The 12,936-nt window shown below is 40.7% G+C and overlaps 1 protein-coding gene across 1 annotated transcript in view; it reads right to left on the reverse strand.

Annotated features, from left to right (window-relative positions):
* Window positions 1-249: 249 nt before the first annotated feature.
* The window catches only part of LOC144799208 (vomeronasal type-2 receptor 26-like), a 49,869-nt gene continuing 37,182 nt past the window's right edge, over window positions 250-12,936 (reverse strand). Inside the window, exon 5 of the mRNA XM_078670472.1 lies at window positions 250-1,279. Within this exon, the coding sequence (XP_078526598.1) occupies window positions 384-1,279 (896 nt within the window). The 3' untranslated portion in view covers window positions 250-383. The remainder of the gene's footprint in view (window positions 1,280-12,936) is intronic.

Genomic DNA, 12,936 nt, shown 5'->3' on the forward strand with positions numbered 1-12,936 from the left:
CAGCTATTGACCTAGCCACATGATTTGATAGTAGTGTGAATCATTCCCTCAAAAATATTTTCTCATTTTTTCCATGTTTAAAAAAAAAAATACAGACAGAAAAATAGATTGTTTTCTGTATCTATTTATCCAGAAAAGTCAGTAAAAACAGAAAACAGAGCCTTACTCATAATCCTTGAGTCTGTGAATGCAAAGAAAAGCTTGTAGAGAAATCTAACACAGCATTTTTAACATTACAAAGGTAGATTTTCTCCAAGGGCACTCAACTTCACATTCTCTTTAAATTTTTCTTAAAGCATGTGTACAAGACAATAAATAGTAACATTGCACTATGTTAGATATAAGGTTTCCTTAATTGTGTTTATCTTTCCTTTACTCAAATATTATTTCCCTAGAAGATGTTGTCTGGTATTCAATTCAGGCCGTAGCAATATTATGTAGCACTTTGGTAAAAAGATGCAAACAACTATTCCAGCACAAGAAGAGATAATGCCAAAGACCTCCACCGCCACCATGTATTTTCCTTGTGTACTCAGATAGCCGGGGATGAAGGACAACCACACACTGAGGAACACAAGCATACTGAATGTAATCCACTTGGCCTCATTGAAACTGTCGGGCAAATTCCGTGCCAGGAAGGCCACCACAAAGCTAATGAAAGCCAAAAGACCCATGTATCCCAGCATGCACCACATGGCAATCGGTGTACATTCATTGCACTGCAAGATGATGGTTCCTATCTTCATTTCCATGTTCTTCTCTGGGAAAGGTGGGCAAAGTACAAGCCAGGTGGCACAAATGAGCACTTGAATTACTGTACAAACTGAGACAGTAACAATTGGTACACGAGGGCTCAGCCACTTCCTCATATTACTTCCTGGTTTTGTGGCATTGAATGCAATGACAACCATAATGGTTTTGGCCAAAATGCATGATACACAGAGAGCAAACAAGATTCCAAAAGCAGTTTGACGCAGTAAACAGGATGCTGGTTGAGGTTCTCCAATGAAGAGTAAAGAGCAAAGAAAGCTCAACAGAAGAGACACCAAGAGAAGGTAAGTGAGATTCCTGTTGTTGGCTTTCACAATTGGAGTATCCTGAAATTTGATGAAGATGATCAGCAGTATTAATGTTATGAAGGAGCAGAGTATGACGGCAACAGATAGAGTTGCTCCTACAGTATCAGTGTAGGATAGAACCTCCACTCTCTTTGGTACACAATCACTTTGTTTCTCATTGGGCCACTGGTCACTTGGACATGGCCAACACTTACTGGAATCTGTAAGAGAAGACACACATTTTAGAAATAAATAATGCATTTAAGAACAATTATAATGATGGAGTCACATAGACAGTGCCAAAACGTACACATGTTGAAAAACTCTTTCAACAGCTCTTCTTTCCTCATCAACATCTCTTATTTGGCAGCCACTCTAATGATCCATTCTAACTAACAAGAGCTCAGTTTGATTGTTGGATTCCTTACCTTTAAGAAGTTCAAAGGAACATTTGTCCACTGTAGCTGGCAGCATCAACATGTACACGTATACCTTGTCCTGCACAGCAGTCAACACTGTGTGCATTTCTAGGTTGATCACACATGTCAGAAATCACCCAAAAGGCCAATAATCTGCACAAGTAAGATTGAATAGAGACTGGGGAAGGCGTAGATTCATATACCACTGATCCCTATAAAGAGTTTGACAACAAGGCATATGGGGCCAGATGTAGCTCGCCAATTACCGGTCGGTAACGGCCGATTTCTGCCGTTACCGACCGGTATTTGGGAATTGACATGTAGGGGGCATATTATTTACAGAATCGGTATATTTACCGATTCGGTAAATTTACAGAATCGTTAAAATACCGACTCGGTAAATTTACCGATTCTGTAAATCAATATGTAGGTGGCACTGTAATCAGTGCCACAGGCCCTTACCAAATTGTTATTTACCATGGAATACTATTCCATGGTAAATAACGAATTCCAGTGTACGTTCACATCTGTGCATGTACACCTGTGCCATGTGCCACACAGACATGCCCTAAGGGCATGTCTGTGTGTCACATGGCACACAAGCCCGAAACAGGGGTGCAACAGGGTGTCAAAGTGACACCCTGTCCCCCTTGTAAAATCGGTAATTTTACTGATTCGATAATTACCGATTCGGTATTTGCTATTGAATCCTATGGGCTTCAAGGCCCATAGGAATCAATGGCAAATACCGATTTGGTAGTTACCGAATCGGTAATTACCGAATCTTACAGATTCGATATTTTTACAGAATTACTTACCTACATGGCATTCACCGAATTGTAAATACCGATTTGGTAAAATTCGGAATTTACCATTCGGCAGATTGCTATTACCTACATCTGGGCCATGGTGGCTGGGATACACTGGCAAGGTGAAGCAAGACACTCACAAAAGGTAGAACAGTCATTCCCGATTCATATAGGAAGGATTAGAAGAAAGTTACATCGCCTAACAAAGTAGTATTTGTAAGGTACACCCTTTCAGTAATCACCATTAATCATTTGTCATTCTCCACCTTTGTTTTATTTTCCCTTCCCTGTTCTTCTCATGTTAGGATTTAATCCTGCATCCCCAGTGGGGGTCATTATGTTTGCTTTCGAGCAGGATGTGTGTACTTCTCCCATTTGCTGGGGTATTTAATGTAAACAGATAATCTAAACTAATTTCAAGTGTGTTCTAATTAATCCCTGAATAGCAATGATGTGCAAACTGTGGAATCTGGCCTATATCATGCTTGACAATATCAATCTATAAATTCTAAGCAATTTTCTCTCAAGATGCAGCTATATTCTTACTATCCAAAATGTCCTAGTTTCCTCATTAAAATGTCTCTTCTGTGAAAATGTGTCATTCAAAAATGTTAGAGCTTTCTTCTCTACCTCTTCTCTTTAAACACCACAGTTCACTTCTCTTCTGTTGCTATTTATTTGTTGCGTTCATAGACCTCCATATAGTCCTCTTATTACCTTTCAACTGTGATATGCAGTCAATCACAAAGTGTGTGATTTCTGCCACATACTATACACAAAGGGCCTGATTACGATGTTGGTTGGAAACTAAACCACCCGACTCCTTGTCGGATTTGGTTCGGACTGACTCGGGATCAGCAGTTCCGCCCGACTGGTTATGATGCTTCAGAACAGCATTCGGAAGGACTCCTATTGACTTCACTGGGAGCCTGTGTTCTGACCAACAACACAGGCAGCTATGGGGAAAATGGATGTCTGCAGAAAACCTTGCACCCGGTTGTGGGCACCCTATGGTGCCTGACACACTCTTTATAGTTTTACAGGGGGGTCCTTGGTTACCCCCTCGACCCAAAACCGGAGGACTCAGGATGAAAGGGGGACTGCTATGGGGCCCCCAAAGTCAGTTTCCAACAGCCTTTTTGTGTCTGATAGACCGAGCCAGGAAGGCTGTCAGAAACCGACAGCGTAATTGGTCGGTCTGAAATGCTGTCCGCAGAGCAGTGTGAATCTGCTCCAAGTGACTTAGATTCTCCAAATGCCGGTCGGAACTGATTAGGAATGAACAAACAGTTTCCCTGCCGACCGCAAGCATCTTAATCAATCGCTCAGAATTGTTTCTGACCGAGTTGGTCGGAAGGGTTCCGACACGGTCTAGGAGAATCCGACTGTCAGTCGGGAGGCTTTCTGACCAACATCGTAATAAGGCCATTAATGTTCAAAGTTATTGTTTAGCCACCTAGCGACAAATGATTAAGAACGTTGCTGTAGGAAATGTGATTTCCACATTTATTTTGTCTGGACATCTGGCATTTGACTTCTTGAGTAGATGTGGTTTGTTGATCAGGGACTAGCTACATGTGCTCTGTTTGAAATTCAAAAATATCTTTGCTGTTAGCATGCCATATTTGAAATTTTGGTATGTCCATTGCAATTAGTTTGGGCTGCATAAAGTTCAAATAAAAATTGCATGGTTGAAGAAGCTATTTTTCTCACTTACATTTAAACATGTTTGAACACTAGGCTCTTACTTTCTAGGATTAAAAGAAGGATACACAAAGCATTAAAATGACTATAGTATGTTAGGAAATGCAAATATCTTAAAGTGTTAATATTAGGAATAATACAATTAATGAAAATATTATATCCTGATTATCTACAGCCTCTGACTCGCTTTTATGATATACCAATTAAACAAAGGGGCCCCCTGAAAAGACTAATGTTGGGCAGAAGAGCAGGGGAATAAGAAACAATGAAAGGAAAGAGTTCTGCCCAAAGGTAGGAGTTCTATGGGCTCGCAAAGAGTCCCGAATAGGCGCAACAAGTCATAAGGCCACCAGGCCAACCCTAATCATAACATCAAAGGAAACATAATTGAAAAAATAATTTCATATTTATTTGATTTTTTGTGCAAATATCAATTCAAACACCAATTTAAACAATTAGTACATATATATTGACATAAAAAACTCATTCATTCGCAGTCTCACAACTCCCTTCAGTCAATCATATCATAAACACACTTAATCACACACTCTTCATTCATCCTTCTCATGCCACAACCATATCGCCAGTTGTTATTGATGAATCCAGTCCAGTAGGGTCTCAGATGGAATGGAGACAAGATGGAAAAAATGACGAGACAATCTTCAAGCGCCGACGCGCGTTTCGGTGTTCGGCCCAAACTGGAGCCGCACCTATTTTTCGCAAGTAAGAAAAAGTTATAAAAAATAGAAGCGTGGGCAAAGGGAGGGAAGGAAAGGGACATGGAATCAGCCAACAGCAGTGTGGGTAGGAGTGCTGAACTGACTTGGGAATGATCAAGGAAAGTTATACACCTTCAAAGAGTGCTTAAAGGCAGAAGGAAAAAATAGTGCCCTGCTGTCAACAGTTGAATGATGCAACATATACAATCAAAAGGATTATTAAGAATCTATGTTCCAGTTGTGGAACAAAACAATAATAGAGAGTAAATCCATGGAAGGAGGATCATTGAACTGAGTGAGACAATAACGCCATTCATTAATGACTAAGAGGCAGACACAAATCCCAGCTAAAGCTCTCTGTAGGCAAGACCTAGAAAGGGCTGCAGGACAATCTAATTTTGCACACCATGAATACATGGGCTGCTGAAAGGAAGGCAATATTCTTGGTCTCTTCACGTGGATGTTTCATACAAAGATGAAAGGAGCCACACACAGGATAGAATGGAAGCAAACTGGACCAGGAGGGGTGCAGATAACTGTAGATCCTGGGAAAGCTGAGTTGGACCATGTTTTAGGGGAATTTTAAGGGAGGGACATGGACAGAAGTGAATTCATCTTTGTTCCTGTATTGCACAACACTCTTCATTAACTGATGCAGTAAAGCATAGTTCTCTAAATAGAACTAGGGCACAATAATGAAATTAGAAAGCAAACAAAACTCAAGATGTTAAATGGATGAGTAAAGGGGTTTCACCAAAACTAACTCTGTAACACCACTCACAGAGAGAGCACTGCCTAGTACAGACAATGACAAGGCATTTTCCCTGCATTCTGCTTCATTGATAAAATGCATACTTGAGAAAGCCTTGCATTTAGATTTGAATGTCGGAAACTATTACTTTCCTCCTGGTCTTGGGGCACTAGACATTTGCTGATCCCGAAAGATAGAGGGGGCCATGTACGTTCCAGAGCAGCCTGCCCACACACAAAACTCAGAAGTAATAAAACAAGAAATAAAAAAAATGAAACTGTATTATAAACAACTGGTATTGAATAGCAATATCTCACTAAAACTCTAAGCACCATATTTAGAGAACGGCAGACAGGATGCTCTATCAAAAACATGACGGCTGTTCTGTCTGCCATATTACAAGTGCATTATGGCCTTTGTCACTTGGTATACTGCTGACGGGATATCCTTCATATTTGGATGGAGTATCACCGTCTGCTCTACTCTAATGACTGCCCTTAGAGTTTTAGTGAGATATTGGTATTTAATATCAGTTGTTTGTAATGAAGTTTAATTTTTTTGTTTCTTGTTTTATTACTTCTGTGTACTGTCTGCCATATTACAAGTGCATTATAGCCTTTGTCACTTGGAATGCTGCCAATGGGATACCCGTCATGTTTTGATGGAATAACCTGTCAGCCAAACTCTAAAATAAAAATAATCCCACTTTTCCCACATAGCTGTTCTTCTCATCTAGCTTGATGTGTTTGTGATTTCTTCTAGCTCTCATACACTCAGTCTGAAATTTTGCAAACCATACTCTATGATCCTTCCAAGCACATTCAAATGGCATTGTTACTGTACTGATAAGGCACCTTCTGCTTATGTAAATGTTCACATTTAAATGTGTGTATAACCGCCACATGCGTATACCCTGTTTATTGGTGATATGTAAAGCTTTCCATTAACCTCAAGACCTATTTTTGCTAAAATTACACGTTGTCATGTGAAACACAGATGCATCATTTTATGCTAAATTTTAAGCTTGAATTGCATCAGCCTCAAGTTTTGACACAAGCAAGTATTTCAAGGAAGAAACAAAAGCACTGCAAACAGCCACTCATGTTCTGTTGTTTTAGTGCCTTTGCAGTAGATTATTACCTTAAATAACACATTCATGATAGATTTTCACAGCAAATGGTGCGTAATTACACAAAGTTGCGTAATGGTATAATTTCGGGGATTTCACATAAGAAGCGTATAAAAAAAATTACATAAATATGTGAATTACACCTGCATAATGTACATCTCACCCAGGCCTAGAGCTTTTATGATGCTCTGCACTTGGCTCTGGTGGATAAACTACTTCAATCAAGAGGGTTAAGGTGTAGGAACAGACTGGAAACGCAAACCGGCCCTGGCAATTGAGTCGGACCTGCAACGGGGATGGGGGGGATGGTAGGGGGGTCCACGTGGAAAGGTCTGCAGCTGTTTTTGCTACAGGGGGCAGATAAACCAAGCCCCAGTAACAAACACGGACCCCCAGGGGTCCATAACCGTCCCCCACCGAGGCCAGTCCAGTCCTGTTAAGGAGCCTGCCATCTATTTAAACTCCTGTATGAAATCATATCAGGAAAGTCTTGCTCCATTATTTTCTGATTCAGATTCACTTTCTGCTCAAACCTGTCTCCAGTCAGTATCTCACTTGACTTTTTTTACACAAAGTCACAAAGTATGCCCTTGTGAGAAAAGTCACATGTGATAACAGCTGATCACATTTTAAGCTAAAAGACATATGTAACTTAATTATACAAATTTTCTCTGAATTTAACAAGAAAACAATATTCTATTTTGCTCACCTTGGGCCAAATTTCAAGTTGCTCTATACCTGATAAACGATTTTACAATTACAGTGAGTCACCTTTGCACCAGTACAATCCAATATGACGGGGACGTACCGTATGGGACCAATTTGTTTCATTGTAAAGGAACATTGAATTTCCAGTTTCTTTTTTTTTTTTGTGGATGATATAGCTAGAGTAGAAAGTGGCTGGGCGAGTAAATTGGACAATCCGGATGTAGACATGTGTAGATCTTTAGAACTATCTAAAAAAGTATTTCTATCGGCTAATCTTAAAGCCCAAACCTTCAAAACGGTATTTGGGCTTTATTTTACGCCCAAAATAATAATATAGTGGAGGGTCAAAGGGGAATATTTACCGACCTAGTACCCCATACCCCTATTCAGCATTACAAACTACAAAAAGAGGGATACTGGGTCTTGAATATGTGTGCACCAAAAACAACTACGGTGAGAGAGACTCCATGCCGAACAACTGAGTCATATCTGGCTGAGAAAAACCCATCCGACAACCCTTTATTGGCGGAGTATCATCATGTGGGAGTTAGTACATGATCCTAATACCACCCTGACCATCAAACGACAGTATGGGTATAGATCTGTAAAGAGACTCTTGCCAAGATAATGCTCAAAGGAGTAGTAGGAAATAGACATAAAAGTGCAGTGCTTAAAGTGAAAAGGTGAAGTTAAAATTGACTACTCAAACAAAAAATATGTTTAATTGGAATTGTTTGAGTGCCAAACGTAAAACCACGCCCCGTAGTGGAAATTAATAACTACAAAGGGACGCTGTGCAGGACGGTCAACATGTTTCAGCTAGTTGGAGAAATTTGTCCGGCTTTCTTCAGGACCCTATGGTATAATAGCTACTGCAGGTGTACAAAGTGAAAAAGAATATAAGAGTCAATACTTTACAAGTGCTGTAGTCTCCCTGGACCTTGGAGCCCCAATGTATCCTGGAGAACTAGCTTTTCCTTTCCCAGCGTTATGTGGGAGAAGACCTCACCTCACCCGGCGACCTGCTCGGGAAGAATTGAGGCCCCGCTCTGTCCGTCGGTACCTCTCACGATCATCCGAGAGGAAGTGGAGGACCATAGGGTCCTGAAGAAAGCCGGACAAATTTCTCCAACTGGCTGAAACATGTTGACCGTCCTGCACAGCGTCCCTTTGTAGTTATTAATTTCCACTACGGGGCGTGGTTTTACGTTTGGCACTCAAACAATTCCAATTAAACATATTTTTTGTTTGAGTAGTCAATTTTAACTTCACCTTTTCACTTTAAGCACTGCACTTTTATCTCTATTTCCTACTACTCCTTTGAGCATTATCTTGGCAAGAGTCTCTTTACAGATCCATACCCATACTGTCGTTTGATGGTCAGGGTGGTATTAGGATCATGTACTAACTCCCACATGATGATACTCCGCCAATAAAGGGTGGTCGGATGGGTTTTTCTCAGCCAGATATGACTCAGTTGTTCAGCATGGAGTCTCTCTCACCGTAGTTGTTTTTGGTGCACACATATTCAAGACCCAGTATCCCTCTTTTTGAAGTTTGCTTTATTTTACGCCACCTAAACTTTGGGCATGGCGAAAAAGGATAACAATAAGTGCCCAAGGTGGGGCCAGGGCCCAGCTGACATGGTCCACATGTTTTCTGACTGTTGTAAATTGGATGCATTGAAGGAAGGTATGGGACTGTTCTTATGGCAAAACCTGGGGCGAGCTGTCTCCTTAACCCCAACCATGCTGTTATTTGGATGTGATGAAAGGCTACAGTTAGAACGATCTCAGGTTTATCTATGCTTTATGGTGGTAGCTATTTACCGCATAATGATTGCGTCTAAGTGGAAGGATGAAGATCCTCCAACTTATCAGGCATCGTATGGTTCACCCACTTAGGATTGGTATATTGGTATGTCTCAAAGAAAAGAATGTAACAATTGCTTCCTGAAAATAAAAAAAAATTTAAATAAAAAAGATTTTCCAGTTCCAAGGGATTTTATCCCTTAGATTTGTCACCTATGTCCAATCCTTGTACACAATCTTTTTTGTACAGGTATCCCAATTTAGCCCTAAACTTGTGCCTGCCGAGTCTGGCATTTACAATTAAAGATGCACATGCTTCTTCTTTGGAAATTTAGTGTGGGTGATTGTTGGATGAATGCAAGTGTATGAACGTATGAATGGGCAACAGGCAGTGCATTGGTGTCCACATTCAAGTCTTTAGGAAGAGGGTATTCTAAACTCCTTCCATGCTGCTCACTTACACACTCATGTATCCACAATCACCAACATTCAGCCACACACATAAGCACCTTGTTCAGTGACTAGCACATTCAAACACTCCCATAAATCACCATTTACTTTTCCTAATGAAAAGCCAGAATCGTTGGCTTCACCAATGCTCTCTTTAGACAGACATAAACTGGTTCTTTAGGAAAGCACCACTGTTTAGGCTTCAAAAACATGAACTTTGGCACTCCTAGAAAGATATTGACCTAAATTTAGAAACATGTCACAGAACACAGCCAGCGCCTAATAATGCTGATGTGTGCGTTTTGGGACAGGGAAGGAATGGGAAAACATCATATCTACTAAGATATTGCCCTGTCCTGCTCTCTTCCCAGCACTGGCACACAATAATACTATAGATTACCATGCACACTCCTTTGCAAACTAAGGAAAGGGTGCGTGCAGGATGTCTAGCATAGGTTTTTTACTGGAAGGTACCATTCCAGAACAAAATACTATTCCTAGAAAAACTTGACATCTTTTCCCACTCGGATGTGTTCTTTACAGATACACAGTTGAAAAGTTAAGAGAAATTCAAAGGTTGGTATTAGCAAATACAATGTCAATGAATACCATGATTTATGCAGGCACAACAACTAAAATACCAAAAAATGCAATGTCATCGTGTGCCATAACCTGTGCCCACATAACAATGTCAATACCCATAAATGCAATGTCAATGTATCCCACACTCTATGCACGCCCAACAGTGCCGATATCGGCAGCAAAGATGTCAATGTATGCCATATTCCATGCACAAATGACAATGTTGTTACCAGTAAATTCAATGTAGATGTACGCTATGATCTAGGCATACATGTCAATATTAGTAAAGACAATATTGATGCACACTACAGCAACTGTATGCACAATGTTGAGAATGGCGATAACAAATTATTCCAGTGACTGTCATATTACTTTCAGGAGTTCCAATGAACTCATATCATTGATGTTGGATTTACTCGAGGTGACCTCCCCATCAACACCAAGTCAGAGAAGCGTGGTCAGGCAGGTCCTGAAACCCACAACCATGCCTATTGCAATGACAGGTCACGGGGGGGCTCTCTTGACCCATAGACAAACGCATGCCCAGGGAAAACCCTGATTGATCCCACAGATAGATAGTTGCACCCCAAACAGGTCTTTGGAAATTGGTCCCAACCAACCACCTTTAGCCAAAGGCTCACATTCCCCAAAAATACCACAAAGTTAGACACCACATGTAGATAGGAACTCTCAGCCATCCAGGACACAACATGCACACCACACATAGGGCCATATGTAGGTAGCTTAATACCGGTCGGTAACGGCAGAAAATCAGTAAATTTCCCGTTACTGACCGGTATTTAGCTTTTTCTAATGTAGGTGGCTGGATTTAAGGAATCGGTAATTTACCGATTCGGTAATTTAAGGAATCGGTAAATTACCGAATTCTTAAAATACCGAATCGGTAAATTACTGAATCCTTAAATCCTATGTAGGGAACACTCAAGCAATTTTGTGCTTTTGTAAAAGTGCCACATGGCAGCCACATGTGCACACATGCACGATTCAGGGATGCAACAGGGTGTCAATGTGACACCCTGCCACCCTAGAATATGCTCCCCCTATTACCGATTCGGGATTTACCGAATTGGTAATAGTGAATGGCTTCCCATTCATTCCTATGGGCCTCCAGGCCCATAGGAATGAATGGGAAAGTATTCCTTATAACCGATTCGGTAATTAGCGAATCGGTAATAACAAATATTACCGAATCGGTAAAAATTACCGATTTTTTACCTACATACTATTTACCGATTCTTAAATACCGAATCGGCAAAATTCTGTATTTAGGAATCGGTAAATAAATAGTATTTACCTACATCTGACCCATAGTGATCATGCGCTCCCTATGCTAGACATCTGGGCACCTAAACAGAGGTCCACACTAGCTCTCCCCTAGGTTGAGAACCATCTTCCCAAACTTGTCAATTTATGACTAAGATGCTTTTTCAGGAATGGAGAAACTACTTTATTGTACCTCATAAGATGCTTATAGCGTGAGCCAAAACTCTATACACCGAGAGACTTTCCTCAGACATATTCTGTCAAGACTATCCCGGATTAAACCAACTTGCTCCTGTTTTGCCAAACACCTCTTGTCTTTTCATTACGGTAGGGTCAATTCATGTCCGAGCAACATTTTGGTGAGGCAGCCAGGCGAGATTGGTTTAACGAGCCCGACTGCTACCGAAGGATAAGAACCCCTGCCCAAACGTATTCACATCTGTGCAAACAAAATCGGTGATCAGACGCCATAATTGATGAAAAGTTCTGCTGAGTCTGCAGGGTGGGGTTTGTCTGGAGGCTGCCGTCACAAGGGTAAGAGACTACATTTCATCCTTAGTCCCAGCATGTGGCAAATGGCAAACTAGAACACTCGTGTAGATAATTATTCCCTAGTAGGCACGCTAGAGAAAGGTGAAGGTAGCTTAAGATAGGCTTGACATAACAGTACACCTCCGACCCTTGGTGCATTATATAGGGTTACCTTTTAGCTTGAAAAGTTAGGCATGACATAACAGTACACCCGATCGTTGGTGTGTTATATAGGGTCACCACCTCGATTTTCTTTTTTTGTCAAATTGGTATTCTTAGATTTCCGGAGTTTCTCAACACTGGGAATATCTAAAAGAAGTAAAAAGGTGGATTTTTGCGCTTGGCTGCTGGGTGTCAGGCAGTTGGTACGCACTACCCCTAGGTGTAATATAGGGTGCAATTCGAAATGTTAGGGAAAAGTCAGAGTTTGGTGAAGTACGGTATAGCTTGTGTCTGGTCACAGAGGGCCTATAGTTGTCAAGGTATTCCTTTTTCCTCACAAAGTGCTGAGATCTTTGTCAACTGAGCCAATAGTGACAGACTATCAGGCACACTTAGCTCTACATAGTACACAGAGCATCCTCTCTCCTCAGGCTGTGGGCGCTAGGAGGGGGGTTAAAATTTTGGGAAAAAGTAATCTTTTTTTCTGTCAACCTTTTACTTCCTTAGTCTCATTTACATTTTTACATTTTATGCATATATTGATGTTGTGGTGCTGTTATATTTTACAATATGCTGCATGTTTAAATGCGGTGTCATGTTAAGTAAGTCTATGCTTTATGAAATAACCATTTTTTCCAGATAAGAATTCAACATTTGCTAATTTACTGCTAAAACCCAACTCATACTGCTCTGAATTCTGTTACAGGTGGTTACTATTTGATTGCATTTGTCTATGTTTATTGTTAAATGTACTTTTTCCTGATGCTTCCATTTTTATAAAGCTTGTAACCAGTAGATTGTTTTAGTAAACACCCTGTG

This window comes from Lissotriton helveticus, chromosome 12 (genome assembly GCF_964261635.1).
Source record: "Lissotriton helveticus chromosome 12, aLisHel1.1, whole genome shotgun sequence".
Classification (NCBI taxonomy): Eukaryota; Metazoa; Chordata; class Amphibia; order Caudata; family Salamandridae; genus Lissotriton; species Lissotriton helveticus.